The 17,295-nt window shown below is 40.8% G+C and overlaps 1 protein-coding gene across 1 annotated transcript in view; it reads left to right on the forward strand.

The window, feature by feature from the left end:
• The window catches only part of SEMA3D (semaphorin 3D), a 146,154-nt gene that overhangs the window by 38,907 nt on the left and 89,952 nt on the right, over positions 1 to 17,295 (forward strand). Inside the window, exon 2 of the mRNA XM_082013885.1 lies at positions 9,849 to 10,038. Coding sequence (XP_081870011.1) covers positions 9,924 to 10,038 — 115 coding nt within the window. The 5' untranslated portion in view covers positions 9,849 to 9,923. The remainder of the gene's footprint in view (positions 1 to 9,848; positions 10,039 to 17,295) is intronic.

Below are 17,295 nucleotides of genomic sequence, written 5' to 3' on the forward strand. Positions count from 1 at the left end.
TCATAAGACATGTGCTCCAGACCCCTCACCAGCTTCGTTGCCCTTCTCTGGACACGCTCCAGCACCTCAACATCCTTCTTGTAGTGAGGGGCCCAAAACTGAACACAGTATTCAAGGTGCGGCCTCACAGTGCCGAGTACAGGGGCACAATCACTTCCCTGCTCCTGCTGGCCACACTATTCCTGATACAGGCCAGGACGCTGTTGGCCTTCTTGGCCACCTGGGCACACTGCCGGCTCATGTTCAGCCGGCTGTCAACCAGCACCCCCAGGTCCCTTTCCGCCGGGCTGCTCTCCAGCCACTCCTCCCCAAGCCTGTAGCGTTGCATGGGGTTGTTGTGGCCAAAGTGCAGGACCCTGCACTTGGCCTTATTAAACCTCATACAGTTGGCCTCTGCCCATCGATCCAGCCTGTCCAGATCCCTCTGCAGAGCCCTCCTACCCTCCAGCAGATCAACACTCCCACCTAGCTTGGTGTCATCTGCAAACTTACTGAGGGAGCACTCGATCCCCTCATCCAGATCATCTATAAAGATATTGAACAAGACTGGTCCCAGAACCGAGCCCTGGGGAACACCACTCGTGACCGGCCGCCAGCCGGATTTAACGCCATTCACCACAACTCTCTGGGCTCGGCCATCCAGCCAGTTCCTCACCCAGCGAAGAGTAAACCCGTCTAAGCCTCGAGCCGCCAGTTTCTCCAGGAGAATGCTGTGGGAGACGCTGTCAAAGGCTTTACTAAAGTCCAGGTAGACAACGTCCACAGCCTTTCCCTCATCCACTAGGCGGGTCACCTGGTCATAGAAGGAGATCAGGTTGGTCAAGCAGGACCTGCCTTTCATGAACCCATGCTGGCTGGGCCTGATCCTTTGGCTGTTCTGCAGATGCCCTGTGAGCACTCTCAAAACCAACCGCTCCATAATCTTCCCTGGAACAGAGGTCAGGCTGACAGGCCTGTAGTTCCCAGGATCCTCCTTCCGGCCTTTCTTGTAGATGGGTGTCACATTGGCAAGCCTCCAGTCTTCTGGGACCTCCCCTGTTAACCAGGACTGCTGATAAACGATGGAGAGTGGCTTGGCAAGCTCCTCCGCCAGCTCTCTCAGTACTCTTGGGTGGATCCCATCAGGCCCCATAGACTTGTGGGTGTCCAGGTGGCTTAGCATGTCCTTGACTGCTTCCTCCTGGATTGTGAGGAGTACATTGTGCTCTCCATCCCCGTCTTCCAGCTCAGGGGGCCGAATATCCTGTGGATACCTGGAGTGGCTATTAAAGACTGAGGCGAAGAAGGCATTAAGTACCTCAGCCTTGTCCTCGTCCTTGGAGACAATGTTCCCCGCCATATCCAGTAGGGGATGGAGATTCTCCTTGCCTCTCTTTTTGTTGTTAATATATTTGTAAAAACATTTTTTATTATCCTTTACGACTGTGGCCAGACTGAGCTCTAGCTGGGCTTTTGCCTTTCTAATTTTGTCCCTGCTTGACCTAACGAGATCTTTGTACTCTTCATGAGTTGCCTTCCCCTTCTTCCAGAGGTGATAAACTCTCCTCTTTTCCCTGAGTCCCAGCAAAATCTCCCTGTTCAGCCAGGCCGGTCGCCTTCCCCGCCAGCTCTTCTTACAGCACATGGGGACCGCCTGCTCCTGCGCCTTTAAGATTTCCTTCTTGAAGACTGTCCAGCCTTCCTGGACCCCTTTGCCCTTCAGGACTGTCTCCCAAGGGACTCTCTCAACCAGTGACCTGAACAGGCCAAAGTCTGCCCTCCGGAAGTCCATGATAGCAGTTTTGCTGAGTCGTCTCCTTACTTCACTCACAACTGAGAATTCTATCATGTCATGGTCGCTAAGCCCAAGACGGCCTCCGACCACCACATCTCTCACCAGTCCTTCTCTGTTTGTAAACAGCAGGTCCAGCAAAGCACCTCCCCTGGTGGGCTCACTCACCAGCTGCATCAGGAAGTTATCCTCCACACACTCCAGGAACCTCCTAGACTGTTCCCTCTCTGCCGTGTTATACTTCCAGCAGATGTCCGGTAGGTTGAAGTCCCCCACAAGAACAAGGGCCAGCGAATGCGAGACCTCCGCCAGTCGCTTATAGAATGTCTCATCTGTCTCTTCATCCTGGTTGGGTGGCCTGTAACAGACTCCCAGCAGGATGTCTGCCTCATTGGCCTTCCCCCTCATCCTTACCCATAAGCACTCTACTTGGTCTTCACAATCTTCGATTTCTATGCAATCAAAACACTCCCTAACATACAGAGCCACCCCACCGCCTCTCCTTCCCATTCTATCCCTTCGGAAGAGCTTATAGCCATCCATTGCAGCACTCCAGTCATGAGAAGCATCCCACCATGTTTCTGTGATGGCAACTACGTCATAGCTGTCCTGCTGCACAATGGCTTCCAGCTCCTCCTGTTTGGTGCCCATGCTGCGTGCATTGGTGTAGATGCACCTGAGCCGGGCTATAGATTTCAACTCTGGCACGTTGAACCTACCCCTAGGTTCAACTCTAGTGAGCCCGGTTTTAGCCCCTCCCCCCTCCAATTCTAGTTTAAAGCCCTCTCAATGAGGCCTGCCAGCTCATGAGCAAGAATCCTTTTTCCCCTCGGCGTCAGTTGCACTCCATCATTTGCGAGGAGACCTGGTGCCGTGTAAACCGCCCCGTGGTCAAAAAACCCAAAATTCTGACGACGGCACCAGCCCCTGAGCCATGTGTTGATCAGGTGTGCTTTCCTGTTCCTTTCAGTGTTCTTCCCCGTCACTGAAGTTCTTCACAAGTGTGCAAAATACATGGTAGGACAAGTATCCGTTCAGCTAACTACTCTGTAAAATACTCCATTGCCACTAGTGACTTGTGACCCCAGAAATACCAGCCGGCCCAAACCTCTGGTAATAGAACTGCTAGAGGACTCATGCTCCAGCCCCGTAGCTGTTGGAAGGTCTCATATGAAAGGAGGTAGAGAGAACTGTTTTTCCATAGCAAAACACTGGCAAGAATTCCCGGAGGTGAAAAAGAGACTGTAATCCTTCTTTTGAGTTGGCCATTGCAGGTTTATGTTTCTTCCAACAAAAGAATGGTAGTTGCAGGGTCAGCTGGCTTGACAGTGCTGCCTGGGGTTAATTCAGGCTTTAGCAGGAGAAATGAAATCTGTTAAGATTTAAATATTCAGGCAGGTCTCCCCAAAATGAGCATTTCTTTTCTCTGATGTCCATCATGACACTTTTCTGGCTTTTCAGTATTTTCTCAGCAGCAGGCCAAGGCTGTTCCACAGGCAAAGCTTCCTGCATGTATTCTCTCCCCATCTACTTTATTCAGAGCTGAGCCAAACCACCCCAAGTGCTGCAGGTGGTGACAGACATTTTAGAGGAAAATTCTCTGGCTCTCTTCAAAAACCTTCAGATGTCACGGTACTCAGCAGGAAGCGGTTTTCATCTAGTCTACCTTCTCATTAATGTCTCTAGGCCTTTTTCTTTTCTTGGATACCAAAGTTACAGAACCCTTCTTAGAATCACTTTTCATAGACTGAGAAGGTTTTTTGGTGTCCTGGGGAAACATGCTGTACTTAAAATAATGTAACACTGAGGTTTGGCTTAGGGTTCCTTTTGATTTTTATGTGTTGCTAAATCGTGCCATACACTGCTTTCTTCTTTGGCTTGTGTTTTCTCTTTTTCTTTTTTTTTTCTTTAATGATCGGACATGTCGGGTGTTCTCATGTCATTCTAAATAAAGAGCCTATGGGAAGCTGTTATTACAGACCTAATATCTGAAGTCACAGTTCCTTCCAACAACAACAACAAAAAATCCATCTGAGATGCATATACACCTAACTTCAAAGTGAAAGGCATGTGGATATTTATGTGTGGAAGATATCAGTTGGACATCTGACTGGTGGGACATTTTATTCTTCTGCCTATCTCCTTTTTGCAATATCATTATCAGATGGCAGGTTGCTTTCCATCCCATCCTTGTTCTTGGACAATAGACATTGTGCTTGAGAAACAGGCTGTAGAGTCTAAAATCATAGGTCTGATTTTTTTTTTTTTTTAGGGAGATACAATGTACAAAGAATTAGGGTTAGAGAGTAGCATTTGTTTTATCGTCAGTCTTGGATTTATGCGTTATATGTCCAAAAAATACAATGCTACAGATAAAACTTTTCAGAATTACTGTTCCTAGCGATATATAACATGTCTGTGTGCATGGCTGTCTATTTGTCACATTCTGAAAGGATTTCTTCTACATCTATGTGAAATCTTTGGGTATAATCCTGACCCCACTGACACTGAACTGCAAAATATCCTGGTATCTTTTGAGGATAAAGTGCTCATTTCCTCTGTGTATAATTTTAAGTGCCTGATAGTAAATTTCATGGTCAGATAAGCTCTTCATATCAGTGTGACACAGACCACTCTAGAAAGGTTACCCATTCGTACCAGTATTTATCTCCAAACATACTACATGCCTTTTATAAATGCTTCTATCAGTAGACTAGCTTCAGAAAGATGCAGAAAGCTATAAAAAATAAACCAAAATAGTTCCTTCATTCTTCTTCTCCCATCTTTTATTTCCCTTGTCTCCATTTTTACTTTAGCTTGAGTTTATCTTTATCTTAATGAACAAAAAATCCAGTGTAATCCTCAAACATATTTTCTACCCATTGGAGAGCTTTATTTATTATCAGATTGTTCTCTGCAAGAAAAACAGATTTTCTGCTGACTCTTTGTTCCCTCAGTTGCATCCTCCTTGTCTCTCAGTGCCTTCATTTTTCTTTGCTCTACTTGGCCCTTTTCAAGTGATAATCAGAACAGAGATTTTTCTTGCCTTCCAAATTACTGGTGTTGAATGGATAGGCTATAAATCCTGTGAGGAGCTCAGTAAAGGTAAAGCCTGCAAAGCTTTGTAAAAGTCATTTCAAGCTGGGTTACGCATCGTATCAGTCTTTACTATTTGTCTGGATATTTAACAATAGCAAAGTCTGCTTTATGGGAAAACCTTATCTATATCAGATATACTAAAGCAAATGATTTAAGCAAAACAAAGCAAAACAAAACAATCACCTGCTGTAGGCTCACATAATTTTTTTTTATTGTAACAGTCTTTTTATTCAGTAATTTTTGCTAGTGCTGGGGAGTGATGTAGTACTGATCTGGGTTTTTTGTGAAAATAAAGTATTTTTCAGAACCCTGGAAAAAACATTTGCTGCACTATAAACAGCACAAAAGCTACTTAATAAATAGGAGAATAATGATGAATGATACTGTTTACCAGTTCTTGGATGGAGTTAGCTTTAAACTGAGATTTCAAAATGAAGAGAAAATACTCCTCTGCCAAATAATATATCAACAGACCGTCTGTCTAAGGGGTACAAGAATATAGTTTCTTTGTGCTCTGGATGAATGTCATCTTTGTTATTTAAAAATTAAGAATGTTAAATAAGTCTAGAGATATAATTTTATTTTTAGTCTATTTTATTTTATGAGTATTCTTGTAGTTTTCCCTCTTAAGAGCATAGAATATTCTATATCCAATTCATGATCATAGTACAGTTTTGAATCACACAGTAGACAACCATAGTAATTTTTCTCTTGGAACATGTGCGATAATTTATAGATGAGACAGCTACAAGTAAATGCATTTAAAACATATATCTGTATATTTGCAGTTAAAGTTATATGCTTTAAATTTGTATTCATATGTATAAAGTATGTCTACAAAATGAGTAAACAGATAATGTACCTTTCAATATATTTGAATTGTAGGTGGAGTACTTTTTGTTTCTTTTTTTCCAGCTAATTAGTTTTAAATCCTTTAAAGCAATATGTTTAACAGGTTAAACACACCATTTCGTTGATGTTTGCAAAGGACATCTTTTACTCTTTTCTAAGTCCATAGCAAAAATAAAATAAAACCCCAAGATCTCAGACAGGGAGAGCTGAGGAGAAGAAAGAAAAAGTTGAGCATCTGAGAGAATAGTTTACATATTGAGATTAGATGGCTTAGGTAACTTATTCAGCCTGCTTATAAATCCATAGTGACCATCAGACATTTTTCTATTCTATTCTATTCTATTCTATTCTATTCTATTCTATTCTATTCTATTCTATTCTATTCTATTCTATTCTATTCTATTCTAGCTTTTTTTAATCAACATGAGCCAACTCAAAAGTTGGTCTAGATTTTCAGTAGTTACTTGCAATTTGTAACATTGCTATAAGATTCGGTATAACTGAGCCGTACCATTTGTTTAATTGCTTTTTTTGTATTTGCTGCAGGCTGTTTTCATTGTCCTCTTTATCGGAGCACAGAATTCTGAATTTTAAAATGGCCTCGGAAAACTAGTGCTGGAGACAGGTTTTGAGTTATCCTCCAATTCTGTATAGGTTTTTGTTATGGAATTAAACTGAGAGTTACATGAACTACTGTTAAAATAGTGTGTGCAGATGGGTCACAGTCCTTTCAGCTCTGGACTTTATGACGCCAGGAGAAGCTGGAAACCTACACAGTATTTGTGAATGCGAGATTTTGCATTTAGATAGGTTTGAGCTGAACAATCCGAAAAAACTCCCATAAGCACAGAGCTCCCTACTGTCTGTGTATTTGAGAAGGCTGAAGAGCTCTGTTTATTGCAACAAAGGGCCTGGAATAAATTATGTTTAGTAAATTGGCTCCAGGTTTTCCTGTTTCAGACAGTAGCTTCGGAGCACTCTGTTTTATAGGCTCCACTAAATCTGACCAATTGCAGGGAGGTGACACCTCATTTCAGGGACGTGACATCACACATGTGCCAGTTACGTCCAGCCGCCTCTCTCTGGCAAGATGGCAGGACACCAGCAGATCAGCGTTTTGTCTTTGGCAGTTTTAACTTACAGCCCCTTATGACTTTATGAGCCCCACGGAGAGGTCCTAGCAGGACGGAGCCAGGCTCCTCAGCCCCTCTTCAGCACTGCACCTCCCGCCCCGCCGCGGGGCAAATAGCTCCTTTATTCCACTGGAAATACCCCTGTTCCAGCGAGGTGTATGCATAACTGCCTTCCCCAGCTGGTCTCACAGGTGATAAGTAACACAGTGCAGATATTTCCTAGCTGAAGCCAAGGTGGGAAAGCAGCTTTAGCCTCAGCATTTTTCTTTTCAAACTCCTTTTCCTTCTTTATTTTGGGTCTGTTCATGATGAGGAAGTTTTAGAGTGCGTTGGGGCTCAGCAGAGGTATTGAAGAAGCAAAGGAAACAATAATTTTTCCTCCTCTGATAAAACTCTTTCTACTTTTGAGAGGAGGAAATAACGAGGGATTTAGATTTACTTTTAGGTTTTATATTTTATTTCTGTTCATGGGTCTGATTACTTCTGAGCAGCATGACTATGGTTCTTATAAGCACAGGACACTGATTGACATTGCATATGTTACAGAGAGGAAGAATATTTCCTGAAGATTAATGAGCAGTTAGTTGGTCTGAAGTTCATTAACCTGAGCTAGTCATTAGACTGCTGGAAGGACTCTGTAGAAGCTGGAATCATATTAAAAGATCATCATAAATGAAAAATATATGTGACAATCTGGCCAGATTGCAATGAATCTAGGACAAGACAGGGTTGGCTCGAGCTCACAGAGCAGCTGCCTCCAGTATAAACTACCCGCCTTGTGTCAGGAATTAAAGCAAATGGTTTTTCACAGACATTATTCGAATAAAAGGGGGAGGGAAAAAAAAAAAAGAGAAAAGAAGCAAAAGACCCCTACCTGAAAAAATGAGGCTGTGGGGTATGACCAAAAGGCCAAGTTTAGTGCTGGTCCTCAATCTGCAATTAAGCAAATCACAGTGCATTCAGGCAATAGGTTTTTTTATATAAGTGACAAATTTAATCTTGATTCTTCACTGTATTTTACCTCAACAAAATAAGCCCCAAATCCTCTGGTAAGATCGCTTTTGGCTGAGACCCAGACCCTCAACCCATGATTTCTCAGCATATTTGCTCTTAATTGTTTCTTTTTGAAGTATGGTTTGTATCTATCATCCCACAGAAGATGAACAGTGCTGACGTCTCTTGTCTTAATATAGTCATCCCCCTCCTTCCTCCCCTTCTTTTCCCCTTCTTCCCCCCAAAATAGATTTCTTTAAGGTGATAGAACCTTGTGATAGTCTAGTCAACAACAGTCGTTCGCAGTCCAACCACAAATAGATCTGCTAGAAGAATGAAGCTCAATGTTCTGCCATAGGAAGGCTACTTCGGGCACTTCACAAATCGTTTCCCTCTCTCTCTTTCCCCGTCACGCCCTTCCTGCACACTCCCTTGTCTTTTGCTATTGGCAGAAGGTCTGGAGGCTCAGAAAGCCCCAGCTTCATCTGTGAGAAGTTTCTTCTGGCAAAGAAAACTGAAGGGCTCCTCTTTCCAGTCCCTTCGTGCCAGGAAGGATGTAGTGCCTGCATCACGAGGTGCTAAATCGATTCCGGGTGCCTTCGCAGCTCGCAGGGGTGCTCTGGCACCAGTGCTGCAGCAAGCTTGAGGGCCAGACCTGCGGAGCGTCTCTGGGGTCATGAGCTGTGCTGCATCTCTCATGGACTCACAAGGAGCCTTTCCCTTGATGTCCGTGCGACTGCTGGCTGATGTGGGCACTAGGATTACTCTTTCAATCAGGTGGTTTCGGTACCTTTCAGAAAAGAATTTTCATGGCAAGTAATGAGCCATTAATCTCGCTACTAACCCTAACATTTCCTTACTCGTTGATTTACAGCATTACTCAAACTCTAACATTTGTCATTTCACTATCTCCTTTGACCTCTGGTATCATGCACTTGCAGGGGAAAGGATCTGGTCTCACAGATATTTTCATGCTTTGACCTCCGTGATTTATTAACCATCAAATTCTGCCTTCAGAATTCAGGATGTCATTTCAAATAATTTCATAAGCAAAAGTGGAGTTGTCGGGCAAAAGGATTCCCTTCTAAGTGGGTACAAACAGGACACCGGGAGAACTGTTGCTGCTTTCTGTTCAGCTACTGGGGTGGCAGTGTGACCTTGAGGAAGTAGGTTCACTGTAGTTTTAGGATTCCATTTTTGCATAGGGAAAATAAGAACAGTGACAATTACTTTCATTTGTAAAACACTTTAAGATTTATGGAATATGAATGACTGTTATTAAGTGAAAAGTGTTGCAAAGCTGGCTTAGTTGCACACTGTGCTAACAAAGTCCCATATCAGCCTATTGACCTCAGCATGAACCACTCATTAAAGTTTATAGGACATTTTGGTGGGTGAATTGAGGCAGTTATTCTGCTGGAAATATACTGAAAGCATGTTTAAATCCATCATCTGCATTGACTTTTTTCTCTATTAAAACTAAACACAACTGCTTGCTCTATCCAATTTTCTTAGTTTATTTATGAAAGTTTATGATGGGTGTGTACTCACTGTTAACTCAGCTTGTACGCTCATGGTATCTGAGATATTACGGTTTATTCTAGTCATATCATAAACACACAATAACTGTTGTACTAAGATAAAGAGAAAGTTATAAAATATTAAGATATCCAATGGAATGGTATGAAGTAACGAGTTGCATGTTCAATTTTGAATGGCAAATGTTCTTTTTATTTATACTGCATTAATTTTATTTGTACTTAAACTTCATCTATGCTTGACGTTGGTGTTTGAAAAGTTTACATATTTTGCCAAACTCAAAGTGTGTAAGTTCAGTATTGAAGAAACAGATTTTGATTTATACCAGAGGAAAAAATACTTTTGTAGCAAAAGTGTTAAATGGGCTACTCTTTAAAGATAAGTTTTTAAAGGCTTGCTTTCAGAGTTATTATTTAAATAATAATGCAAACAATCTACAGATATTTTCTTTTTGCTTCCAGATTAATTTGGATTGTTTGAAAAGCGGGGAGATATTCCACCATAGTGCAAAAGAAGATACAAAAGAAGAGAGCAGAATGAGAGCTTCCCAAGTACCACATGCCTGTAGCCTCTTATCTTTAGCCATGCTGTTCCTTCCAGTCACTGGAACGTCAAAACAAAACATCCCAAGACTTAAGCTTTCCTATAAAGGTAAACTCTTCAGCAGTTTTTTCTGATTCTGCCGCTTTTGTTTGGATGTGGTGTTGCCAGCAGTTCATTTGTATCACTAATCAGGAAAACGAAACGTTGTCGCGAAGTTACCAGAAACACATGACAGAAATCTTAAAGATGGATGAATTCTGCCTAGGGAAAATATTAAATTATCTTTTTTTTTGGGTGGAGGGGTATATGTTTCTGCAATATAACTGGGGTTTTAAATTATTATTTCAGATTTCTCCTAGAGGATATTAATATACCATACATAAATTAGGGGGGAGTCATTGACTAAACACAGGCTTTTAGTGCTACTTGAAATGCCATGAGGCCCATTGGAGACATTCCCATGTGGCTGGTGGGGGTGACATGGGACATGGAGGACACACACCTTTCTAAAGCATCAGGGAAAGTCAAGAGAGCTGCCCCAAGTGTTTCAAATGGCATTGACATTTTATTTTTGGAATTTTTTTTTCTCTGTCATTAAGTTGGTATGTGAAACTCTTGAAATGTTGTTTTCTTTCTTCTTCCCTCTTTGGATCACAAAAGCGTGTTTTTCTAAGGACTTTCTTAACTTTATGTGTAGTTGTTGTTGAGAATGTTACAGGCTGAGGGGTTTAAACACAGATGTATTTTTTAATTCTTTATTGGACAAGTTCTTAGAGAAGGCAGATTCCTTGTTGCTTTGAACGTACAGAACACTTCCACAGTTTTTACAGGGCACAGAGATACCTCACTTTGATATTGTCTTCTTTAGTTCTTTAGCAAATGCTCTCCAGTTAGTTATTTTTCAGTTATGTCAGCACCCTGCTCTTACGGGAGCAAATTCTGCTCTCAATTTTTCACACTTAGGTCTTCCTATGCGTTACAGAATTACGCTTAGGATGGTGTGATGGAACGGAGGCTGGAAAGCCTTCATCAGTGGTTATGTTTATCATGAGTTTAACACACAGAGGAATTTATTGAGTAAGCACAATGATGTACTATTTATTTACAAGCTTTTCTTTTGCTAGATTTGTGTGCCACTGTGTATGGTATTCCCCTGTATATATATGTGTTTGAATGTGTTTTTGTGAGAGAGACAGAGGAAGAGAGATCAAGGGATCTTTACAATATTTTTATAAATTCAGGAAACAGTTGCACTCACTTAAGCCAATGAATACAGAAACTGAAAGATCTGACATGAGTTATGAAAGTTAGCAATAAAATCCCCCTAACATATAGCCAGACTTTTCACAGCTAGGCCTTTTGAGATAATTCCCAATAGTAGCATATACCATATGGTGATGGCATTTATTGTAGATTTGACACTCATGATTAGTGAATCCCTCTCGACTTCAAAAGCAGATAGCTTTTGGCAAAATCCTGATGGATACATCTGACAGGTAAAGAGGGGGAGAGAGAAAAATTATTGAGGTCAACACAGGAAAAAAAAAATCACTGAAATCTTAGTTTAAAATAGTGGCAGAGACCTGCTGGGAGTGGTTGGGAAAATGCCTGATCTCGTTTAAAAAGACAATGAACAGATGATTGATATTTAGGCCCTGACCCAAACTTTTATTAGCAACTTTATAAACCTTTCAGTTTGGCTTGAGGGATACAGTTTCCTATCCAAACTTATCCACCTATATCCCTGTAGGGGGAAAAAAAAGCAACAACAGATACAAATGGCACATAAATCTTAATTTGGAGAGCTGTGATGGAACTGAAAAGCCAAAGGAAAGAGAATTATCAGACTTTATTGTGCCTCCTCTTGCCTTTTTTTGGGGGGTGGGTAATATTTTTCTTTTTCCACATGGAACAAGAAAAATGTTACTGCTTTGTTTTCACACTCAAATAACAGCATGGCAGATGTTCTATTTAATAGAGTTGTCAGTATTAAGCTTACCTTCCCTCCTGCCCCTCACCCCCCAAGTATCCAGCCAAAATAACTCCAAGGTTTCTGAGAATAAGATGTAGGTGAAATGAACTGTCTTGCCAATTCTCATAAAATTGTTACAGTCATGTCATTGACAAGTCCTGGCATCTCCATTCTTTGGAACTAAGACTTGAAATATCATGCGGAGGATAATCCAGGGCCCTTTTCCTTCTTTATGGAAAACTGACCAAAATTGGCCACATCAGCAGCTCTGAAAACCTGGTCACACGTGTGTGTTCATTTGGCTGCTAAAGATGCTGTCTTTCAAGGGAAGGTTTCATCCCCTTCCAAGCGCAATGTGTTTATGGGATGGTATAGCTCCATCTTCCCAGAATGGCCGAGCATTTGCTCAGGCAGGAGAGCTGGAAGCGAGCAGGACTTTCCCTTGCAGTGACTTCATCTCACAGCTGCAACCCAGCATACCTCAACTGAGGGCAAGGAAACTGCTTCTTCCCATGCCCTGAGAGTAAGGAGAAGAAAGGGAACACCACGTGACGAATGCTGAGGACGAAGAAGCGTAGGGAGCAAGAAGAGCGAAAGAAGAAGAGGGAACAGTATTAAAGGAACACAGAGAATTTGAGAGAGAAAGAAGTCAGTGGTGGAGAGAGGAAGAGGGAGAAGGGGCAGGGTGGTGTAGCTAAAAGAAGTGTCTATAACCGCAAGAGTGCTTGAATAAACCATAGTGCGTCACAGGTCCTCTGTGTTCAGACAGCAATTAATATTTTAGAGCTTGCCTGAATGGCAGTTCACAGAATCACAGAATCAGTAAGGTTGGAACGGACCTCTGAGATCATCAAGTCCAATCATCAACCCAACACCATCATGCCCACTAAACCATGTCCCGAAGTGCCACGTCTACACATTTTTTGAACACTTCCAGTGATGGTGACTCCACCACCTCCCCGGGCAGCCTGTTCCAATGCTTGACCACTCTCTCCATAAAGAATTTTTTCCTGATATCTAGCCTAAACCTAGTTATAGGTTTAGTCTAGTCTAACCGAGTTACAGATTTTCGTCTTTTATGACATAGCTTAAGGGATGGAAATCTGTGCTGGAAATGTTAAGTTTTAAGTAATTAAGAAATATTCCAGTGAATGATGTGGTATCAGTGTGAGGCCATATGATGGATTTCCTTTATTGTTTGTCCCAGTTCTAAAAATGTGTTCTGAAAAATCATACACACATAAAACTACAAACACACACAAGCCAATTAAAACATATTTTAATACAGAGGCAAAGTCATATATACTCCACTTGTGTTAATATAATACACTATGATTTTAGCTACATACCTCCTCCTATATTCCTACATTTTCCCGGATTTATTAACTGAATGATTCTTCAAAATTTCTTTTTGTTTTCTTCTCTTAGACTTAAGCTTTTAGATATTGGTACATGTCTTTAATATCACAGAAATTATCAATGCTGTCATGATGTTTCTAGAGTGCTCTCACTACATAGACCTTAATTAATCTATCTCTTAGATACTTTTACAAGATTATGAGGTAGTTGTATTATTATGTTATAGCTTTAATATTAGGGGAAGGTACACAAACTGTCTTCTAATAGAAGATTACCATCTTTAGAAAACTAGGGCCTGATTTTTGAGTAATCTTCCGTATTTTAATAGTCATTATATAACACTACATTCAGTCTCAGAGCAACAGTGTGTATTTGCCATTCATTGTCATGCAGCTGGTGATGCCCCATGACCATCATTCAAAGTGCAAAACTCTGCAAGCACAGAAGTGACATTCAGGTTCCCTAAGCAGCACATCCTTGTTGTCTGCTACCTCATTTAACATTCTCATTCCCACCTCTACAGCAAATGCAGAAGGTTTTCATATACCAGTTTCATTTAATAATGACATTTACGGGATGACATCAGTTCTGTTACTGAAGAAGGGAAGCACCTGTGTCATAATTCATACATATAAATCTATGTGTTTGAGTCATGCTGTGTAGACAGTCTTATTTCTGTCTATCTTTATGGTAGTAGTCTTTGCCAGTTTATTGGCAGGTACTTTTATACAGATTTTTTGCTTATGTTTCTAGGTTTTATCTTATAGGGAGAGGCAGAGGATAACCAGACCAGAAGGTTGATTACCTTCTAGGAAAAAAAAAAATTAATTTTTCAACCTCTCAATTTATGACCCTCCTAAAATTTTCCAGTAGAAATGCAGATTCCTAACTGGAAATTTAAGCCTATTGATTTGCTTTATTTTGTTGCTTTTCATGGACAACTTAGAAGTAGTCTGTGCACTCAAAGAATACATTTATATTGCAGAAGTGGGCACCCTGCTTTCTTGGTGGGGAGTGTGCCCCAGTCCAGATTTGGACATTGTCGTCAGTGACATAGCCACACTGCCATCCAGAAACATATATCATCCCCATGTGGAAATGCAGCCATGTCCCAAAAGCAAACCACATACCAGGATCCTGTATTGTGACACAGCACATAGGAAAAGGCAAGACTGAAGGCAACCTTTGGCTTTTAAAACAGGATTTACTTAACACTGTTAAAAACAACTATGGCAGTAATTTAAATCTAATAAACATGAATATTTTCTTCTTCTTCAGATTGAATGAATTAAGATGCAGTCTCACTCCCACTAGAGTCAAGGCAAGAGTTTTGCCACTGAAGTGAATTGAAGCAGGATCAAATTTCTACTCCTTGCTTTTTAAATATTAAATAAGTAAACTAAAGACAGGCTATTCTGTCTCCTCTGTTGAAGGATGACAATGCTAAATCATCAGCTCCACATGGAAATTAGCCATGCTTAAGGACTGTTTAGCTTCATGCAGTGTTTTGCACACATGATTTTCTTCCCCCTAAGAGTAATCCATTCTTACAACATGGTGACAAAGCAAACAGAGGATGATGCTCTATTGCCAGGAAAAAAATTTGAAAAGAATTTCAAAAACTTGACTGGATTAGTACATTTCCTTCATGTTCTAAAAATGATCTTTTGAACATGGTATTTTATAATGTCGAGCATCCTGTTTTCTAAATAATTTTTTCTTTAAACCTGTTTCATTTTATAACTCATGAGATGCTTAACTGTTGCATTAGAGCAGTTAGTTTGTTCTGTTTCAGTAAAGCTGGCTTATTTCCATGTCATGCATCATTTAAATATGCATATAAAATACGGTTACAATGGTTTAGCTCCATGAGCCTCATTTAAACCGTCTGTGACATGTCGATAATCCGAGTACCACGATGGGGTTGTTGCACAACTATGAATAGTTGGAACGTGGTAAATTGGTGATGTACAAAAAAGCCTAGATATGAGCCTGCATTTTGACAGCTGTGCTTGCTCTACAGGAAGAGGAAGAAAAATCAGTAAAAACATGCTTTTGTGGTAATATCAACAGCTGTAATTCTGAATGTCCATGAAGATCAAGGAAAATGTGCTGAGTGAGGAAGTGCTGCTTTTCTTGAATTCCTTGTTTGTTGTTTAATTATTTTTGATGATTTATGATTTTTCAGAAAAATCTCAGATTCCTTTGTAGAGTAACATAAAATGTAAGAGTCAAGATCCTAATTTCAGATGATTTTCTAGCTATGAAATAGATATTGCCTGTTTTGTCTCAAAAATGCTTTCTGGAGGCAGTGAACACTGAGACTTAAAATGTGTGCAAGGTCAAAGATGGATGGGCACTGCTGTCTGTGTGAGGAAAGACTTGTATGTTCTGTAAGCTAAGTTACATTTTAGTAGTGGGAAAAACAGCAAGTTTATTATGGACATTTTTTTCCTTTTTTAAACTAGTGAACTTGGAGGTCAGATCCAACTATATGTTGCATTTTCTGTCATATAATTATCATATATATAATGTCCTGGAGAGCAGCCTCCAGTCAGTGACATCAACAGTTTACATAGCAGTTGAACTAAGAATAACCTTAGAGAACTGACCCGTATCAACCTCTTAACAGTGTAAACAGCGTGTAGCTTGCAACAGTTTTCTTTTTTTTCATGATCACAAAAGGGCCTCAATTGGGTAAAAAAAGAATTGTGTTCACAAAATACCAAACTATTCTGGTGAATGTTCACTTGATTAAATCTCAGATGAGAGAAAAAAACAAAAGAATAAGACTTTGGGAAGAATGATTGCTCCCTTGGAAAAAGGAGGACGAGACAACACCGAAAACTGCTTCCCTGGAAGAAGAATGTGGGGAAGATACATGACCAGTGGCTTCAGCTTCGAAGAGAGCACTTTAAAATATATTTGTCTCATTGCACTTTTACTAAACACACTTGTAAAGCAAACCCAATACTGAGTAGTTTAAAGATCCCAACTTTGTTCTCTTTCTATGCACTAATTTGAGGGCATGATCCTCTTGACGTCAGCGTGTGTCTCGCGGTGGACATCTGTGGTTGCAGTGCAGGTTCTCGAGTCACATCCTATTTCCCTTTCCTCTCTCCCCATTTCTGCTGTTCCATTTATAGACGAGTTCCTCAAAGAGGGGCCAAGGGGTGCAGGGGAGGTCTGTTCTGTAGTCAAAGTCCTTGGAGATAAATACACAACGAGATAGCAGAAAGAGACGGAGACAAAATTTCTTTTATCACGACAGAGCACTATCAGAGAAGCCAGAGGGATGGGCTAGCTGTGGTTAACAGAGGCATTTAGACAAGGCTGGGAGTGACAAAGGTATCTTTTTTCCTAGTAATTCAAGAAGACGGGCATTCTCCTTTGTGATCCAAATCCTGGCTGTTCCAGAGTAGTATGCTGTGCTGTACCACAGATTTTGACAGCTAAGAGGTTACTGGAGACACTGAAATTTTATGTTCAACTTATCTGGAAGCTCTGGGATGACTTTACAACTCCCTCTGCATCATCCACGCACCCTGGATTTCTTTGAAAAAAAATTCTCATCAAATATGTAAAACAACACCAGTTTATATGACACCCACTGGTGCCCCAAAATGGATAAATAAATGCGAATATTAATAATAAAAAGTATCAACCCCCCACCTTCCAGTATTAAATAGTAGCTTATGTCTATATACTAATGATTGACAGGAGGTAATATGATGGTGCACATGGTTACCTTGTGCAGACACATATCTCATACCCCTTGCCTTGTAATCTTTAGTTAGTACAGTCCTATCGTAATGTTGCCTAAGTCTACAAGGCACATATTGGATCCACCTGCACCCTGCACATGGGACTCTGATTCTGATAGAGGTTGCTAGGCACAACTCCAACACAAACAACTAGCATATAAGGGAATTAATGCAGCTATTCAATGACCTCTAGTTTTAATGGCTTCATGAGTACTTAACTCCTGTCAATGTCGGAAAGTATAACTGATAATTATATTTCGCTTTGCCATG

This window comes from Phaethon aethereus (assembly GCF_964289735.1).
Source record: "Phaethon aethereus genome assembly, chromosome: 1".
NCBI lineage: Eukaryota > Metazoa > Chordata > Aves > Phaethontiformes > Phaethontidae > Phaethon > Phaethon aethereus.